Raw genomic sequence first — 14,590 nt, forward strand, 5'->3', positions numbered from 1 at the left:
AGAGCACTTGTAGGAGTCAGTTCTTGTCTTCCACATGTGGGTCCTGGGGTTTGAACTCAAGTTATCAGGCTTGACAAGTGCCTTTACCTGCTGAATCATCTTGCTCATCCTAGCCTTTCCTTCCTCCTTCCTTCCTTCCTTCCTTCCTTCCTTCCTTCCTTCCTTCCTTCCTTGCTTCCTTCCTTCCTATTTTTTTCTTGTCACAGATTTAGATCCTTCAACCAAATCTCCCACATCCTCACATTCTGATGTATCATTTTTATATGTTATTAAAATATCCTGGCCCCAGGAACATTTTGCTCCCCTAACTAAACTTCACGACTACATCACACATTCAGAAGTTTGTCACATTTTCTTGCTCAGCCATATGTCTGGCTCAGAAGATAACATCGCTCTTTATATTTATAATAAAGGATGGAGTAAAGGGGTGAAAATCATTCCAAGCTTATTAGCTTTTTTACATTGTCTAGGCTAGATGAGCTAGACTTGAATGTGCTCTCTGCTGCCATATGACCTTCGATAGTAAAGGGGTGGGAGATGAAGGCAGGCCAGAGAGGAGGTATGCTCAGCAGGGTTTCCTGGGAGCATGCCAGGCTGGCTGTACTGTAAGGCAGTTTTATTTTCTCAGGTTCACGATAATTCCCTTTGGATAGTGTAAGTAGCCTAGAAAAATCATTATTTTCTAGTCAGTAAATCAGTTAACTGGCATATATTGATTGATTGAACACCAAATCCTTGGTCAGCAGAATACCTAGCCCTATACTAATGCCAGAGGTCCCAGTCCAAGCCAGCCCTTTACAGGTACCTACAGGAACATATAGTTCCATTGGCTTTAAAAATTCCAACTTAAAAGTTGGGTGTGGTGGCACTGCCTTTAATCCTGGCACTCGGAAGGCAGAGGCAGGTGGATCTCTGTGAGTTCGAGGTCAGCCTGGTCTACATAGTGAGTTCCAGGCCAGCTGGAGATACAGGGAGACCCTGACTCAAAAAAAGACCCCCCCAATCCAATTCAATAATTAATAACATTTAAATAATATTTCTAAAGTACTTTAAATACCTGTACCTAAATTTGTTGAGTTTTTCTTAAGTATTTCCTTTATGAGAGAATTAGCTTCTGAAATCCATTTTCTGAGTGTTCTAGGCTCTTCCATTCCCAGGTTAAGGGTCCTGTCTTATCAGTTTCTGCCAAAAAGAAGCAAAGGACCTTACATCTACACAGTTCATTCTTGTCCCTCCGCTGGTCCTAGCCTAAGGTCTCTAAAGTTTAGTATATTTACTTTTTTTGTTTGTTTTTTTGGAGACAGTGTCATAGCAAGTTGGCCTAGAATTCACAGAGTTACAACTTGCCTCTGCCTCTCAAGTACTGGGATTAAAGGCGTGTGCCATCATGCCCAGTGTTAATAACTTTTAAAACTCTGAGGGGATCTGCAGAAGTTGGAGGGGGATAGGAGAGGCTAAGAGAGTAAGTATGAGCAAAATACTTTATATACATGTGTGGAAAAAGAAAAAAAGGAGCAAGGAACCTCTTGTGAGCTGTGGCTCAGTAGGACAACTGAAGTAACAGTTATATGCAGGATATTTGTCACAGCAGAGCAAAGGGCTATGAATGCTTTTACTACCAAAAGATGTGACTGTTGAGGAGAGATGCTTACCCTGATTTGAGTGTTATGAAACACCTCACAGTTCCTCATAGATAGGCATTTGTACATATCAATGGTGCCTGCATGTATGTGAATGCACCCATGTCGTGCAATGTCATGGAGGTCAGAAGAGGGTTTTGGATTCCCCTGGAACTAGAGTTAAGGACGGTTCGTAGCCACCATGTGGATGCTGGGAATCAAACCCGGGTCCTCTGTAAGAGCAGTCAGTGCTCTTAACCACTGAGCCATCTCTCCAGCCCCTAAATATTTAAATTTTAAGAAAAATAAATAAAACCCTGTGTTCCTCACACTTAGTATCAGTCATTCAGTATTTTATCATCATCATTGTTCCTATTATTACCTGGTCAACCAGACAAGTTTCATATAACCTGAGTGATTTCTTCAGTGCTTTGTGCATATTTGAGCCAGGTGCAGACTTATATAATTCAAGGTACTACATGTTTAAGAAGAAGTGTTAGATCATAAGAGGAATTCTAAATATGGAACACATAAAAATAAGACAGAAAAGGGAAACTGTAAGCATAGATGTCTAAGTAACATCAATTAATTTAAAAAATAATTTTGTGGCTGTGACAGATACCTAAGAAAGTGTAAATTAAGAAAGTTTATTTGAGTGCTAAGAAGTTGGCCTAGTGGGTAAGAGGTTTTACTGTATAAGAATAAGGACCTGAGTTCAAATCCCCAGAACCCAGGTAGCGGGCTGGAGAGATGGCTCAGCGGTTAAGAATACTGGTTGTTCTTGCAGAATACTCAGGTTCGAATCCCAGCACCCACATGGCAGCTAACAACTGTCCGTAACTCCAGTTCCAGGGGATCCGACAGCCTTTTCTGTCCTCTGCAGGCATTGCACGACATGGGTGCACTTCACCTACATGCAGGCAATACACGCATACACATAAAAAAAGCCAGGTAGAACAGGATACTGGATATCTTCCTCTAACTTCTACACACACACACACACACACACACACACACACACACACACACACAAACCACATGATTACTTTGCTTCACAGTTCCAGAGGTTTCTATGACCATGCTTGCTGTCCCCAATGCTGTGGGCCTGTGCTAAGGCAGAACATCATTGTGGGGAGAGCATAGTGATACATAGTGGCTGGTAAGTGGAAAGAGAAAGAGACTAGGAGCCAGGACATGGTATATCTTTCCAGGGCGTGCTCCTAGTGATCTCCTTCCAGATATATCACACCTCCCCAAACAGTGCCACCAGCTAGGGACCAAGCTTTTACACATGAGCCTATAGGAGGCAATTCATATTCAAACTCCTAACACATTAATTTTTTTCTAAGAAGAATGATGTATGTCCATTGAAGAAAAAACCATCATTTAAAAATATTTATTTTGGGGCTGGAGAGATGACTCAGTGGTTAAGAGCACTGACTGCTCTTGAAGAGGACCCGGGTTCGATTCCCAGCACCCACATGGCAGCTGTGAACCATCCTTAACTCCAGTACCAGGGGAATCCGAAGCCCTCTTCTGACCTCTGTGGCATTGCATGACACGGGTGCACTCGCATACATGCAGACAATATACTCATACACATAAAATAAAAATAAAATATATTTATTTTATGTATATGAGTGTTTTGCCTGCATGTAAGTGCCCTGTGTGTGTGTAGTGCACACGGAGGCCAGAAGAGGGCATCAGATCTCCAGAACTGGAGTTATGGATGGTTTTTAGCCACCATGTGGGTGCTGGGAATTGAACCTGGGTCTTCTGCCCAGTGCTTTTAACCACTGAACCATTTCTTTAGCACCTCAAGAAAAATTTATTCATAACGTTTATTGAGAGTGCTTCTACTTATGTAAGTGACATGTGCTTATTGAAAACTTTAAAAACGCAAAGCACTCCACTCACAGCTGGAGAAGATGCAAGAGTCTCTTTGAGGATCTGAATAGTAACAGTGGGGAACATGAGGAAGTAAAGACTGGGGTAACAGGTCAGGGTGACCTTTAGTCTGCTCCCCACACAGAGGGTCTACAATCATCTCCTGTATCTCTGCAGATAGACCAGCTGACTAAAGACTGGGCTCAGAGGTGGAATGACTGGCAGGTCCTCATGGAGCATTACCATGTGGACATCAACAAGAGGAAAGCTGGAGTGATCATCGACTCTAGCCTGCCACACCTGATGGCCTTGGAGGATGATATGCTCAGCACAAGAGTTGTGCTTTATCACCTCAAGGTGAGGAGGTTGGCACAGCTCTTCTCTCCCTGAGTCATTGTCCCCAGAAGTCAAGGAGGTTTTGAAACTTGCATCCAGTCATGTTTCTATGAACTGAGACTAATGCCATAGAGCAGCCTTCAGGTTTGCTCTCAGGACTCTGACCCAGCTGAGAAATTGAGATTTGTTTGGATTTTGTGTAAATAGAGTAGGAGACTGGAAATCATAGCAATCATTTGTTTTTCAGCTGCCACTGTTGCTTTTCTGTAACTTGCTTCTGATTTCTGTGCCTTAATTTCTTCATGTTAAGGTAACAGTAATGCCTCTTTGCTTCTTTTTGGACTTCCTGAAGCACAAAGGTTCAGTTATGGAGTGTGAAATCCTAACCTCAGAAATACTGTCAGAATAAACTGGACAAAGTAGCATGTGCCTAAAATCTCACTTCCTCAGGAAGCTGAGGCAGGAGGATCCTGTGAGTTCAGGAGTTTTGAGGACAGTTTGTTTCAGAAAAAATATGATTCTGTCAGTACTTCTAAACAACAAATACAGGCTGCTTAAAAATGGGGAATTTAATTTTAGCATTTTTGTTGTCATGTTGCTGCCTTTTCCAAATAGAGCTTTATGGTCTTTTGAAGATGTGTCATAATCCAAGGTCCAGAAGACCCCTTGTCTTCTAATCCACTGATGTTTGCACTAACTCCTCTTTTCTGTACTCTCTTCTAGTTCCTTTTGATTCTAGAGCTACTTTTCTCCTATTTTTGCTTTACCCTTCATAGAATTTGGTATCTGTTACCCTCCTCCTGCAGACTAACAAGGTAACAATCCATATATTTTCATTGAAAGTCTCTGAGATTTCCTGGATCAAACTTGGGCTGTAATCTTAGTTGCTTTGCAGGAGGTCGGCAGGTCGGGGAACAATAATGCATGTCCACTTCCTTGGACTAGAGAATTTCAGACCAGTGACTATAACTATTCCCTGACTTCAGGTCACAGGGCAGAAAGGAGTTTGTTAGCACTTGTTGGGTTTTGCAAATAGGAAATGCTGTGTATTACTGTTACTATTTGCCCCTGTCTTCCTGGGCTGTAGCGTGAGTGGATAGAGGTTCAGGACAGCCTGGACTGAAGTTAAGAAATGGTTCAGAAAATGCTGAGATGGGAAAGGAAAGAACACTGAAAATATACAAATGTGAACTCTACTTTGAGGTAGGGCTGTGTTCCTTTAAATTGCTTTCTTTCTTTCCCATAGGAAGGGACAACAAAAATAGGAAGGATTGATTCAGACCAAGAACAGGACATTGGTGAGTGACAGCACATTTGAGTCTGATAGTTATTTGTGCCTGAAAGGTTTTGTCAAAAGAGTCCCTATAGTACTTTAAGAGGAAAGGAATCTTTAAAGTGTTAAAGGTCTGCTTCTCTTTCTGCTGCTACGTTTTGGGTCTGGGACTTCAAAGGAGAAGATTTACACAGTGGGAGACTTTGAGCTCTGGGTGCTTTCAGGTGGTGGGTGTTCCTTATTAGGAGGGGAGATATTCTAGATGTTGGGTTGGATCTTGTAGAAAGACTGGAAGAGGGATTTCCCTGAATTATCCCACACTCACTTTACTACTACCTCTTCTGTAGTCCTTCAGGGTCAGTGGATTGAGAGAGACCACTGCACAATCACTAGCACCTGCGGGGTAGTCATTCTCCGGCCTACCCAAGGGGCACGCTGCACAGTCAATGGCCGTGAGGTCACTGCTTCCTGCCGTCTGACCCAAGGTGGGACTGTCTACAGCCGTTTATATCTGAATGAATGATGGTCTGCCTTCAATTCATGGGCCTAGAGAACTCTATGAAGCAAGCCTCTGCACCTAGAATGATCTCTTCATTCTAGGACCCAAGAGTAGATTTGCTGAAACTTGTGTTTGTTTTTCTGAGCCTCAGTTTCTTCAGCTGTAAAATGGAGATGATAATGGGATCATCCAGAGGCTTGAATAAAGCCTGTCTTTGTGAGGCTAACCGTATGTGTTATACTCAGTAAAGACTTACTGTTAATATATCTGTAGTATTAATCTGTTCAAATCCTGTCCTTTGAAACTGAGCTCAGAGTCCTCTATTTCCATGAAATTTCTCTATGTTACCCAGAATTCAGCTTCTTTTCCCTTGGAATATAATAATTTCTGCTGTTTATTTGATTAAAATTGTGAGACGTATAATTAATACATGTCAACTTAGCTAAATTAGTACCTTGCTGCAGGCATGAGTTTATTTCACAGTATGCACTCAAGATGATCATGGATTGAATTTTCATTCATCTGTGTGCTGCAGGAGCTGTCATAACACTGGGGAAAGCACAGAAGTTCCGATTCAATCACCCAGCTGAAGCTGCTGTCCTGAGGCAGCAAAGGCAGGTAAAGTGGCTGTCAGTTCTAGGTTGTTGATGGCTTTGCTCTTCCTTCTCTTTTAGGAAGAACATACTCTGTTTTTTTGAGGGGCTCACTGATTTTTCCTTATTCCAGGTTGGAGAGGCTGTTGGCAGCAGTGGCTCTTTGGAATGGCTAAACTTGGATGGAGATGTCACTGCCTCACAACTGGGCCTCTGCCCTGTGCTTTGGAAGGAAAGGTGAGAAACAGCTGTTCGTACCATTGTGAAGTCTCCTGTGTTTTCTTCTTAGTTCATTACAACATGGAATAGGGAGGTGATTTGTCTAACAGCTAAAGTCAGAACAAGATGAGTCTGAGTCAACTTGGGCAAGTGTTATGGCTCTAATATGAAATGTTCCCCACAGGCTCACATATTATTTTATGTGTGTGTGTGTGTGTGTGTGTGTGTGTGTGTTGCCTGCATGTATGTAAGTGCACTCATGTCATGCAGTGCCCTCAGAGGTCAGAAAACGCCGTAGGATTCCCCTGGAACTAGAATTACTGAAAGTTGTTAGCCACCATGTGGATGCTGGAAATCAAACCTGGGTCCTCTGCAAGAGCAGCCAGTGCTCTTAACCACTGAGCCATCTCTCCAGCCCCAGGCTCACATATCGAAAGCCTAATTTCTAGCTTGTGGCATTATCTTTGAGATTCTGAAACCTTTAAGAGGTGGGGTCTAGCTGGAAATAGGTCACTGGAGGTGTGTTCTTGGGGACTGTATCTTATTTCACATCCCTCTCTGCTCTTCTGTTGGCTTCCTGTTCACCATGTGGTGAACTCCTTTGTACCAGCACATGCTCCTCACAGTGACACTCTGCCTCACCTTAGGCCCAAGCAGTCGAGCCAGTCTGCCATGGACTGTTCCAATTTGGTTTCTATTGCTGTGATTACTGACCAAACACAACTTGGAGGAGGCAAGATTTTATTTTAGCTTTCAAGTTATAGTCTAGCATCAAGGGAAGCCAAGGCAGGGGCCTGGAGGCAGGAACTGAAACAGAGACCATGAAGGAGAGCTGCTTACTGACTTGCTTTCCCTGGATTGCTCAACTAGTTTTCTGTACAACCCAGGCCCACCTGCCAGGAGATGTTACTGCCAACAATGGGCTGGGGCCTCCATCAATTAGCAATTAAAAAATAACCTACAGGTCCATCTGATAAGGGAAATTCCTCAGTTGAGATTCCTTCCTCCCAGGTTTGTCTAGGTTTGTGTCAAGCTGACAAAAACTAACCATCACAGACTGGACTGGACCCTCTGAAATAGTGGGCTGAGAAATTCTTTTCTTAAGTTTTTTCTTTCAAGTGTTTGTCACAGCAATGAGAAACTGACTCGCACAGTGATTTGAAGATGTTGAGCTAGCTGCTGAGTTTGTAGGTGGTCATAGCCCTCATTTGTTAATCTGCTTGATATTTTGACTTTTTTCATCCCTGAAAGAGGTGTAGCTCCCTGTCTACAAGATTGAAATGTGAAGTATAAGCAGACATCTTTGATATAGCTTCTAAACCTCACCTCCCTGCAGTTCTCCTTAAATTATGGCCTGCCTCTATGTGAGCTCATAGTGTGTATGTCAGAATATATGGATTCCTCTGTGCTTTTAAAGATAACATGTACCTGAGACTCCCCTTTTATTCCTCTGATAATAAAAAATCCAGAATTATGCATAAGAAGAACAGGAACCATAGGAACAAGAAAATACCTTGAGGCTCTTCTCTTGGTCCTGCTCTACCTGCTTTGATTTCAACTTCTAGTCCTGAGTCTTTTTTTTGTTTTGTTTTAATTTTTATTTTTTGTCTTTGTGAGACAGGGTCTCCCTGTAGCCCCAGGTGGCCTGGAACCTGCTATATAGACCAGGCTGGCCTTGAACTCACAGAGATCTGCCTCTGTCTCTGTCTCTCGATAAAAGGCCTGCACCACCACACCCAGCTCTAAATCAGTTTTATTTTATTTTAAATATGCAAATGAGAAATTTTATTTTTTTAAAAATATTTTTATTATTTTTATTTTATGTGTATGCGTGTATTGCCTGCGTGTAGGTAAGTGCACCATGTCGTGCAATGCCTGCAAAGGACAGAAGAGGCTATTGGATCCCCTGAAACTGGAGTTACAGACAGTTGTTAGCTGCCATGTGGTTGCTAGGATTCAAACCCGGGTCCTCTGCAAGAACAGTCAGTGTTCCTAACCGCTGAACCATCTCTCCAGCCCTGAGAAAATTTATTTTTCTGGTGGTTGTTTTTCTGAGACAGGATCTCCCTGTGTATTCTTGGCTGACTGGAATCCCCATGTAAACCAGACTGGCCTGGAAGTTGTGGCCATCCTTCTGCTTCTACCTCCTGAGTGCAGGGATTACAGGCATGAGCCATCACAGCTGGCTCCAAATGGCATTTTTAAATAGTTGTAGCACTTGCTCTTCTGAAGTTATCAAAATCTCAAACAGCACTTTGGGAGCAGTCTGTATACATACTAGCACTCTTCCTTTGGCAAACACACCTAGTACATGCTTTCTCATGGTTGCAGGTATTCCAGAACATAGATGTACTGTCATGGTCTTTGCCTGGCTGTTGAATTTTTAGATTGCTTTCAGTGTGTTGCTATAACAAATGACACTGGAATGGACGTTCTTGCACTCACAACTTTGTACACATCTTGGTTCGTATCCTTGGGACTCAGTCTCAGAGGGAGAACTGTTAGAGGAAAGGGAATGGCTATTGGAAAGCCTTGCTGCAGCGTGGCCAACCTGTCCTTGGCTACACTGACTTACAGTTCCGTCAGCAGTGAGGACTTTGTCCCACTTCCAGGATCCTCTTTCAGCCACTAGTTAAGTCATTACATGGGTTTCCTTTTCTATGGAATGAAGCTGGAGAAGTGGGCACTCTTCAACTTTCTGGCCTTCTTCAGGGGGAGAATATGGATCCTTATGAACCCAGAGATGGGTATTTATTCTCCAGGTGGCATGATTGAGAAAGGTTTCAGCTTTGATGCAAATAGATGATAACTTGGGTGGGCTGTAACCTGGAGAAACCTCACCTCCAAGGGAAGTCTGGGGCAGGGGATCCTCATTTTTCTAACTCAGAGAGACGGGACTGAGTAAGAGGGGTTTGAGGCTCAGGCCCCTGCAGACTGTGAGGCTGGGAAGTTCCTGGTGTGAGAAACCCCTGCAGTGGCACAGGCCTTCTAAAAGCTCCCCATAAGTTCATGCACTTAAAAGACATGGGCATTATTAGCTCCATTTCACAGATGAAGAGTCTGAGGTTCAGACAGGTTAATTAATGTGCCCTTGCTCACACAGCCACCAAGTGGGAAGGCTGCTGTTTGAATTTCAGTTCCGAGCCCACTTTGCAGGCTATGTACTGCTGCCCTTCTGTATCCTTTTGACTCCCAGATGCTCTGGCTCTTAGGTGGGTCCTAAAGCAACTCCTTACTCTCCAGTGGGTTCCCCATCACTCCCTTCCCATGGAAGTCTGAGGTCTGAGGGAAAGCTGCTGGCGAGGTTCACAGCAGCTTAATTACCAAAGTGATTTTAATTTGTTTTTGTTAATTGAAATCTCATTAAACCAGTAATGTATTCCAACACAGCTCAGGAGTCTACAATTCTATGGGTGAGGAGGCAAAAGGGGCTTGTGGAACTTGCCTTGAACTACGGATTGTGCTTCTTACTTGATCCCGTGGCTGGTTTGTGTGGGAGTGTGTGTGCACATGTGTGTCTCCTGACAGTGGCCTCCAGTCAGCCAGACACTTGCATTCTCCTTAGCCCAAACTCTCTTGTCCTACCACCATGGGGGTCTGGCCCTGCCTTCCTTGCCCTGTTCCCTGAAGTGATGAGGAAAAGACAAACCTGAGCTATCTGCAGGGCATGTATGCACCACGTGTGGCAGGAGGTGGACACACACATACATACATACACACACACACACACACACACACACACACACACACACACCCCATGTTATAGCTTGGTGCCAGGCACAATTCCAGACACAGGAAATGCTGGAAGAACAGTAAGTCTTCCATTATTTTTCTTTCTTTTTAAAGAAAATTACTTATTTTCTCTACATGTGTGTATGTGTGCCCAAGCATGCCACACTGCATAGTGGAGGCCAAAGACAACTTTCAGGAATCAGTTCTCCCCTTCCAACATGTAGGATCTGGTATTCAAACTCAGGTCATCAGGCTTGGCAGCAAGTGCCTTTACCCACTGAGCCATCTCACAGGTCCTCCCATTCCCTGCCACCCCCCCTTTTTTTTAAGTCAGAGTCTCACTGTGTATCCTTGGCTGACCTGGAACTGACTATGTATGTAGACTAGACTGTCCTTGAACTCACAGAGGTTGGCCTGCCTCTCCCAAGCACTGCTGCCTCCTCTGTGCTGGGATTCAAGGTGTGTGCTAGCACACCTAGCTGTCTTTCATTTTTTGAAAGGGTCTTGTGTAGCCTGGGATATTGTAGAACTTACTGTGCAGCTGAGGATGACCTTGGACTTGTGATCTTCTTGTCAAGTGCTAGAATTATAGGTGTGTGTCACCACACCTGGTTTATTCAGTTCTGGGGATTAAACCCAGTGCCTCTTGCATGCTAGGCAAGCACAATACCAACTTAGCCACATCCCCAACCCCATATCTCCCATTCATAAACAGCTCCTTGTCCACCAAACTGCCTTGGGGACAGAGGCAGCTTCTGAACTGCCTTTTCCATTCATCTTACCTATGCAAGTACCAGCTGCCCATCAAGCTTTATAGGTGGTTGATGGCAACTGATTTTCTACTTCATTTCTATACAGAATCCCTTTTCCAGGCCTAGCTACCTGGTGGGTATTCTACTGAAAATTCTTTTGCCGAGTGTGGTGGTACATGCCTTTAGTCCCAGAACTTGGGAGGCAGAGGGAGGTGGATCTCTGTGAGTTCAAGGCCAGCCTGGTCTACATAAGGAGTTCCAGGCCAGCTGGGACTACAGGGAGACCCTGTCTCAAGAAGACCAAAGGAAAAAAAATTATTTTGTTCTTGTAAGCCAAAGAGACTTTCCTTTTCTTCCTGTAGAAAAGTTCAGCAGAGGACTCAATGCCAGTGAGATTACTGGTACAAGACTGCCTAGCACCTTGAACACAGGAGTCTCTGCATTTCTAATGGTCCTTGGCCTCTTCGGAGGGATCTAACCACTCTTTCCTCTGCCAGGAGCATTTGATGACTGATAAAGACAATCTTGGGTCTGACACTGATAGTGGAGTAGGGGAGTATGGGCAGCAGCACATCCTCACAGGTTGAGAATGTTGCAGCAGAGAGGGAGGGTGGTCTTGGGGTCAAGTGTCTGAGAGTCCTGTAGAGTGAAAAATCTAAGTTGGAAAAATTGACATTGAGTGAAGAGCATCAAGGCTAAGGAGAACTTAGAACTGAGGCTGAACTTCTTGTTTTGTCCCTTTTATTAGTGAAGCCATGAAGAAAGCCTGCTTGGGGTAAGATTTCTATTGAGAAGACACTGAAGATCTAGAGTTTCCAGAGTTTAGAACAGAAGTTTATAGGCCACAGTACTGCAACTTAGAGAGCTACAGATGCAGAAGGCATTCACTGGAAGTAGATGAAACTGATTTATATCTGGTCCTAAAACAAAGCTATGTGACATTAGCAGGTGATTTAATGTTCAAGCCTGTTTCCTCACCTCTAAAGTAAGGATGTTCCCATCTCCTTCCCAGGAATCTTGTGGTAAGGACTGAAAGAGCAGTGAATGGGCACAATACTGACACAGCCATGGCCCCACTGCTATGAGGCTCTGGGGACAAGTTGCCTGGGAAAGCTGCTTTCCTTTCTTCCCTGTCCCCAGCTGACCATCCTCACCAGCATACTCTGTAGTGTCCTCTTGCCTTCTAAATATCTTCAGGGCTCTCTAGCCCCACAGGAACTGACATGACCTTTCATCAACATCAAAAATGTGCTCTTTTATTCAGAGGACAGAGAAGGACTTCAGAATCAAGGCCTCTCCCACAGACTGCCCCACCATTCAGCAGTAGCCCAAGGGGCCTGTAGGCTAGTCTGGACCTGTCTAGCCACTGTAGCCAACATCTGATGCCATCCCTTGTTAGGTGGTGAGGTGCTCAAGCCAGTAATTAAGCAAAGGGGCCAGGGAGTGGAATCTGTAACAGTAGAGAAAAATGTACATTGCCAGCTGGGATCCCCATCTGGATTTGTGGGCAGTCTCTCATACTCTTAGCTGGGCTTGGCTCCAAGGCCCTCCCTTGTCCTAAGCTTGCTGTACTTCACTTATCTCTGGAGGATCATTTGTGAGAAAAAGCCAGCACTTGGAGTCAGAGGAAATTGTCCAGTCTGCTCTCATTTTTCTCTTGCAGCAGTGATATGGACCAGACAAGAATTGGTCCTTGAAGACTGTTACCTGTATTCTTGCATTTTCTCATTTGGAATTTGGTGAGGGTGGGGTGGGGAGGCTTACCCTTAAATGCCTAGAACCTGGGAGGCATGCTCACTGCTGCCACCACCACTGCTGCTGTATATAGTAAATAGACACTGCTAAACTCTGCTGCAGATACTGCCAGACCCTGAGGTAGCTGGGGAGGACTGCCAGAGAAGAAAGTAGAGGGTGCAATGGAGTCCTGGCAAGTAAGTGACAATAGCTAGGGGACATTAGAGCAACCTAGGATGTTAGAGGGTCAGGCCCCTTTCTGACAGGTATGAAAAATTGGCCTTGGTAATGGTGCTTAGACATGATATGAGAGATTGTCCTTTCTTTTTCACCTGTTCCTGGTAGCTTGAATAATGTTTGTGCTTCTGGCTGAGACTGTGTGGCATCTCGGGTGGATACACTGTGGCCATCTCAGACAGCCTCTCCCTGCAGTCCCATGCTACTGAGGACACTATTGGAGCTGCTGCTTTTCCAGAATGGAAGAGGGCGCTGTCTTCTAAGAATATGCAAATTGTCAATCTGAAGGTTGGGGAAACAGCCAGAGAAGGAAACTGAGTAAACTCAAGGAATTCACAGTGCAGATCTCCTCCCTGCCTCTGGCATCTGGTGTTCTGTGGGTCTTAGCTGGGCTTATCTAGGTCTCACTAGTAGGCTCATATTTATAATTCAGTCATTTCTGTGGTCCAAGTTTGAAGTAGGAATACAAGCATGATACATGTAAATATATGTATATAATATTTTCCACTCACAGTTTTCCTTCCCAGTATTTCTGGAGTTTTTGCTGTATTTCCTGAGGGGATTTTAGCAGAAACCTTTTTATTCTTTTTTAAAAGGACAGAGCTGATTTATTTTATTTATTTATAGTGTGTGGTGTACGTGCATGTTCATGTGTGTGAGCACACATGTATAGGTGTGCACATGTGTGTGGAGGCCTGAAGTTGACATGGGGTCTTTCTCAATGGCTCTCCATTTTATTTTTTGAGGTAGGGTCCTTCATTGATCCCAGAGCTTGCCAATTCTGGCTAGTCTAGCTAGCCATCTTGACCTGAGATCCCCTGTCTCTGCCTTTTGAGGGCTGGGATTACAGGGGTCCCCCAATATGGGGGGGCACGCTCTCTCTGGGCGCACTTCCCCGAATGGCACTCCCCCGCCGTGTGCCTGTGTGCCTGGGGGAAAGCTGGTCTGGTCCCGTTGGCTTCTCCGTGTCTCTATGGGCCTCAGGCGTGGTGTGCGTGGATATCTCAGGGTGCTCCGGGCCCCTGGATCTCGGGGCCCCTGCCACACCTGGCTAGTCGCTGGCGGGTCTGGCCACAGGCGTCTCTGGCCGCGGCTGCGGATGCCCTGCAGGCTTCTCCCAGCGGCTCGAGTCCCGAGTCTCTGGTGCAGACAGCTTCCTCTGCTACTGAAGCATTGTTCAGCCGAAATCCCATCTCTATTTCACCCGTGTACTATTCCTCAGGATGCGAGGTTCCTGGCCACAGAACCACGCAGGGAAGAGTACGGAGATGGCGAAAGCTAGGGTGTCCGTAAGCCGGTCACGAGGGAGTGCGCCCCCCGGAGAGATTGGTGCGCCCCCCGGAGAGATTGGGCCGCCGGTAATGACACAAGACTCAGGTCTTAGTTCAGTCTGTGCTACAGCTTTATTGTCTGCAACCCAATTCTCTGCAGCCCAATTCTCTGCAGCCCAAATCTCTGCAGCCCAAATCTCTGACCATTAAGAGAAGACTAAGGCATTTATACCATGGGGGTAGTGGTAAAAGCTTTGGCTGTTAGATGCTTTGTGAGGCATCCTATTTACATATGGAAGTGGATTTCTGCCACACTGCTAGACTGTTGTCTGCCTGGAGAAATTACAGGAAGGCATGGTACCTTTCAGAGCCAAAGGCCATGTTTATGTTATGGCATTTGTGGCGGACACTTCAAAAGGAGAGACAGGAAAGATGCCA

The 14,590-nt window shown here is 44.9% G+C and overlaps 1 protein-coding gene across 3 annotated transcripts in view; it reads left to right on the top strand.

Annotated features, from left to right (window-relative positions):
* The window catches only part of Stard9 (StAR related lipid transfer domain containing 9), a 133,127-nt gene that overhangs the window by 83,058 nt on the left and 35,479 nt on the right, over nt 1–14,590 (top strand). For all 3 annotated transcript variants that reach the window (XM_008846832.3, XM_029570257.1, XM_029570256.1), the window contains exons 16-20: nt 3,684–3,863; nt 5,089–5,140; nt 5,463–5,600; nt 6,150–6,232; nt 6,341–6,444. In XM_008846832.3, the coding sequence (XP_008845054.1) occupies nt 3,684–3,863; nt 5,089–5,140; nt 5,463–5,600; nt 6,150–6,232; nt 6,341–6,444 (557 nt within the window). The remainder of the gene's footprint in view (nt 1–3,683; nt 3,864–5,088; nt 5,141–5,462; nt 5,601–6,149; nt 6,233–6,340; nt 6,445–14,590) is intronic.

Source organism: Nannospalax galili, unplaced genomic scaffold (assembly GCF_000622305.1).
Source record: "Nannospalax galili isolate Female #2095 unplaced genomic scaffold, S.galili_v1.0 scaffold342, whole genome shotgun sequence".
In the NCBI taxonomy this organism is placed as follows: domain Eukaryota; kingdom Metazoa; phylum Chordata; class Mammalia; order Rodentia; family Spalacidae; genus Nannospalax; species Nannospalax galili.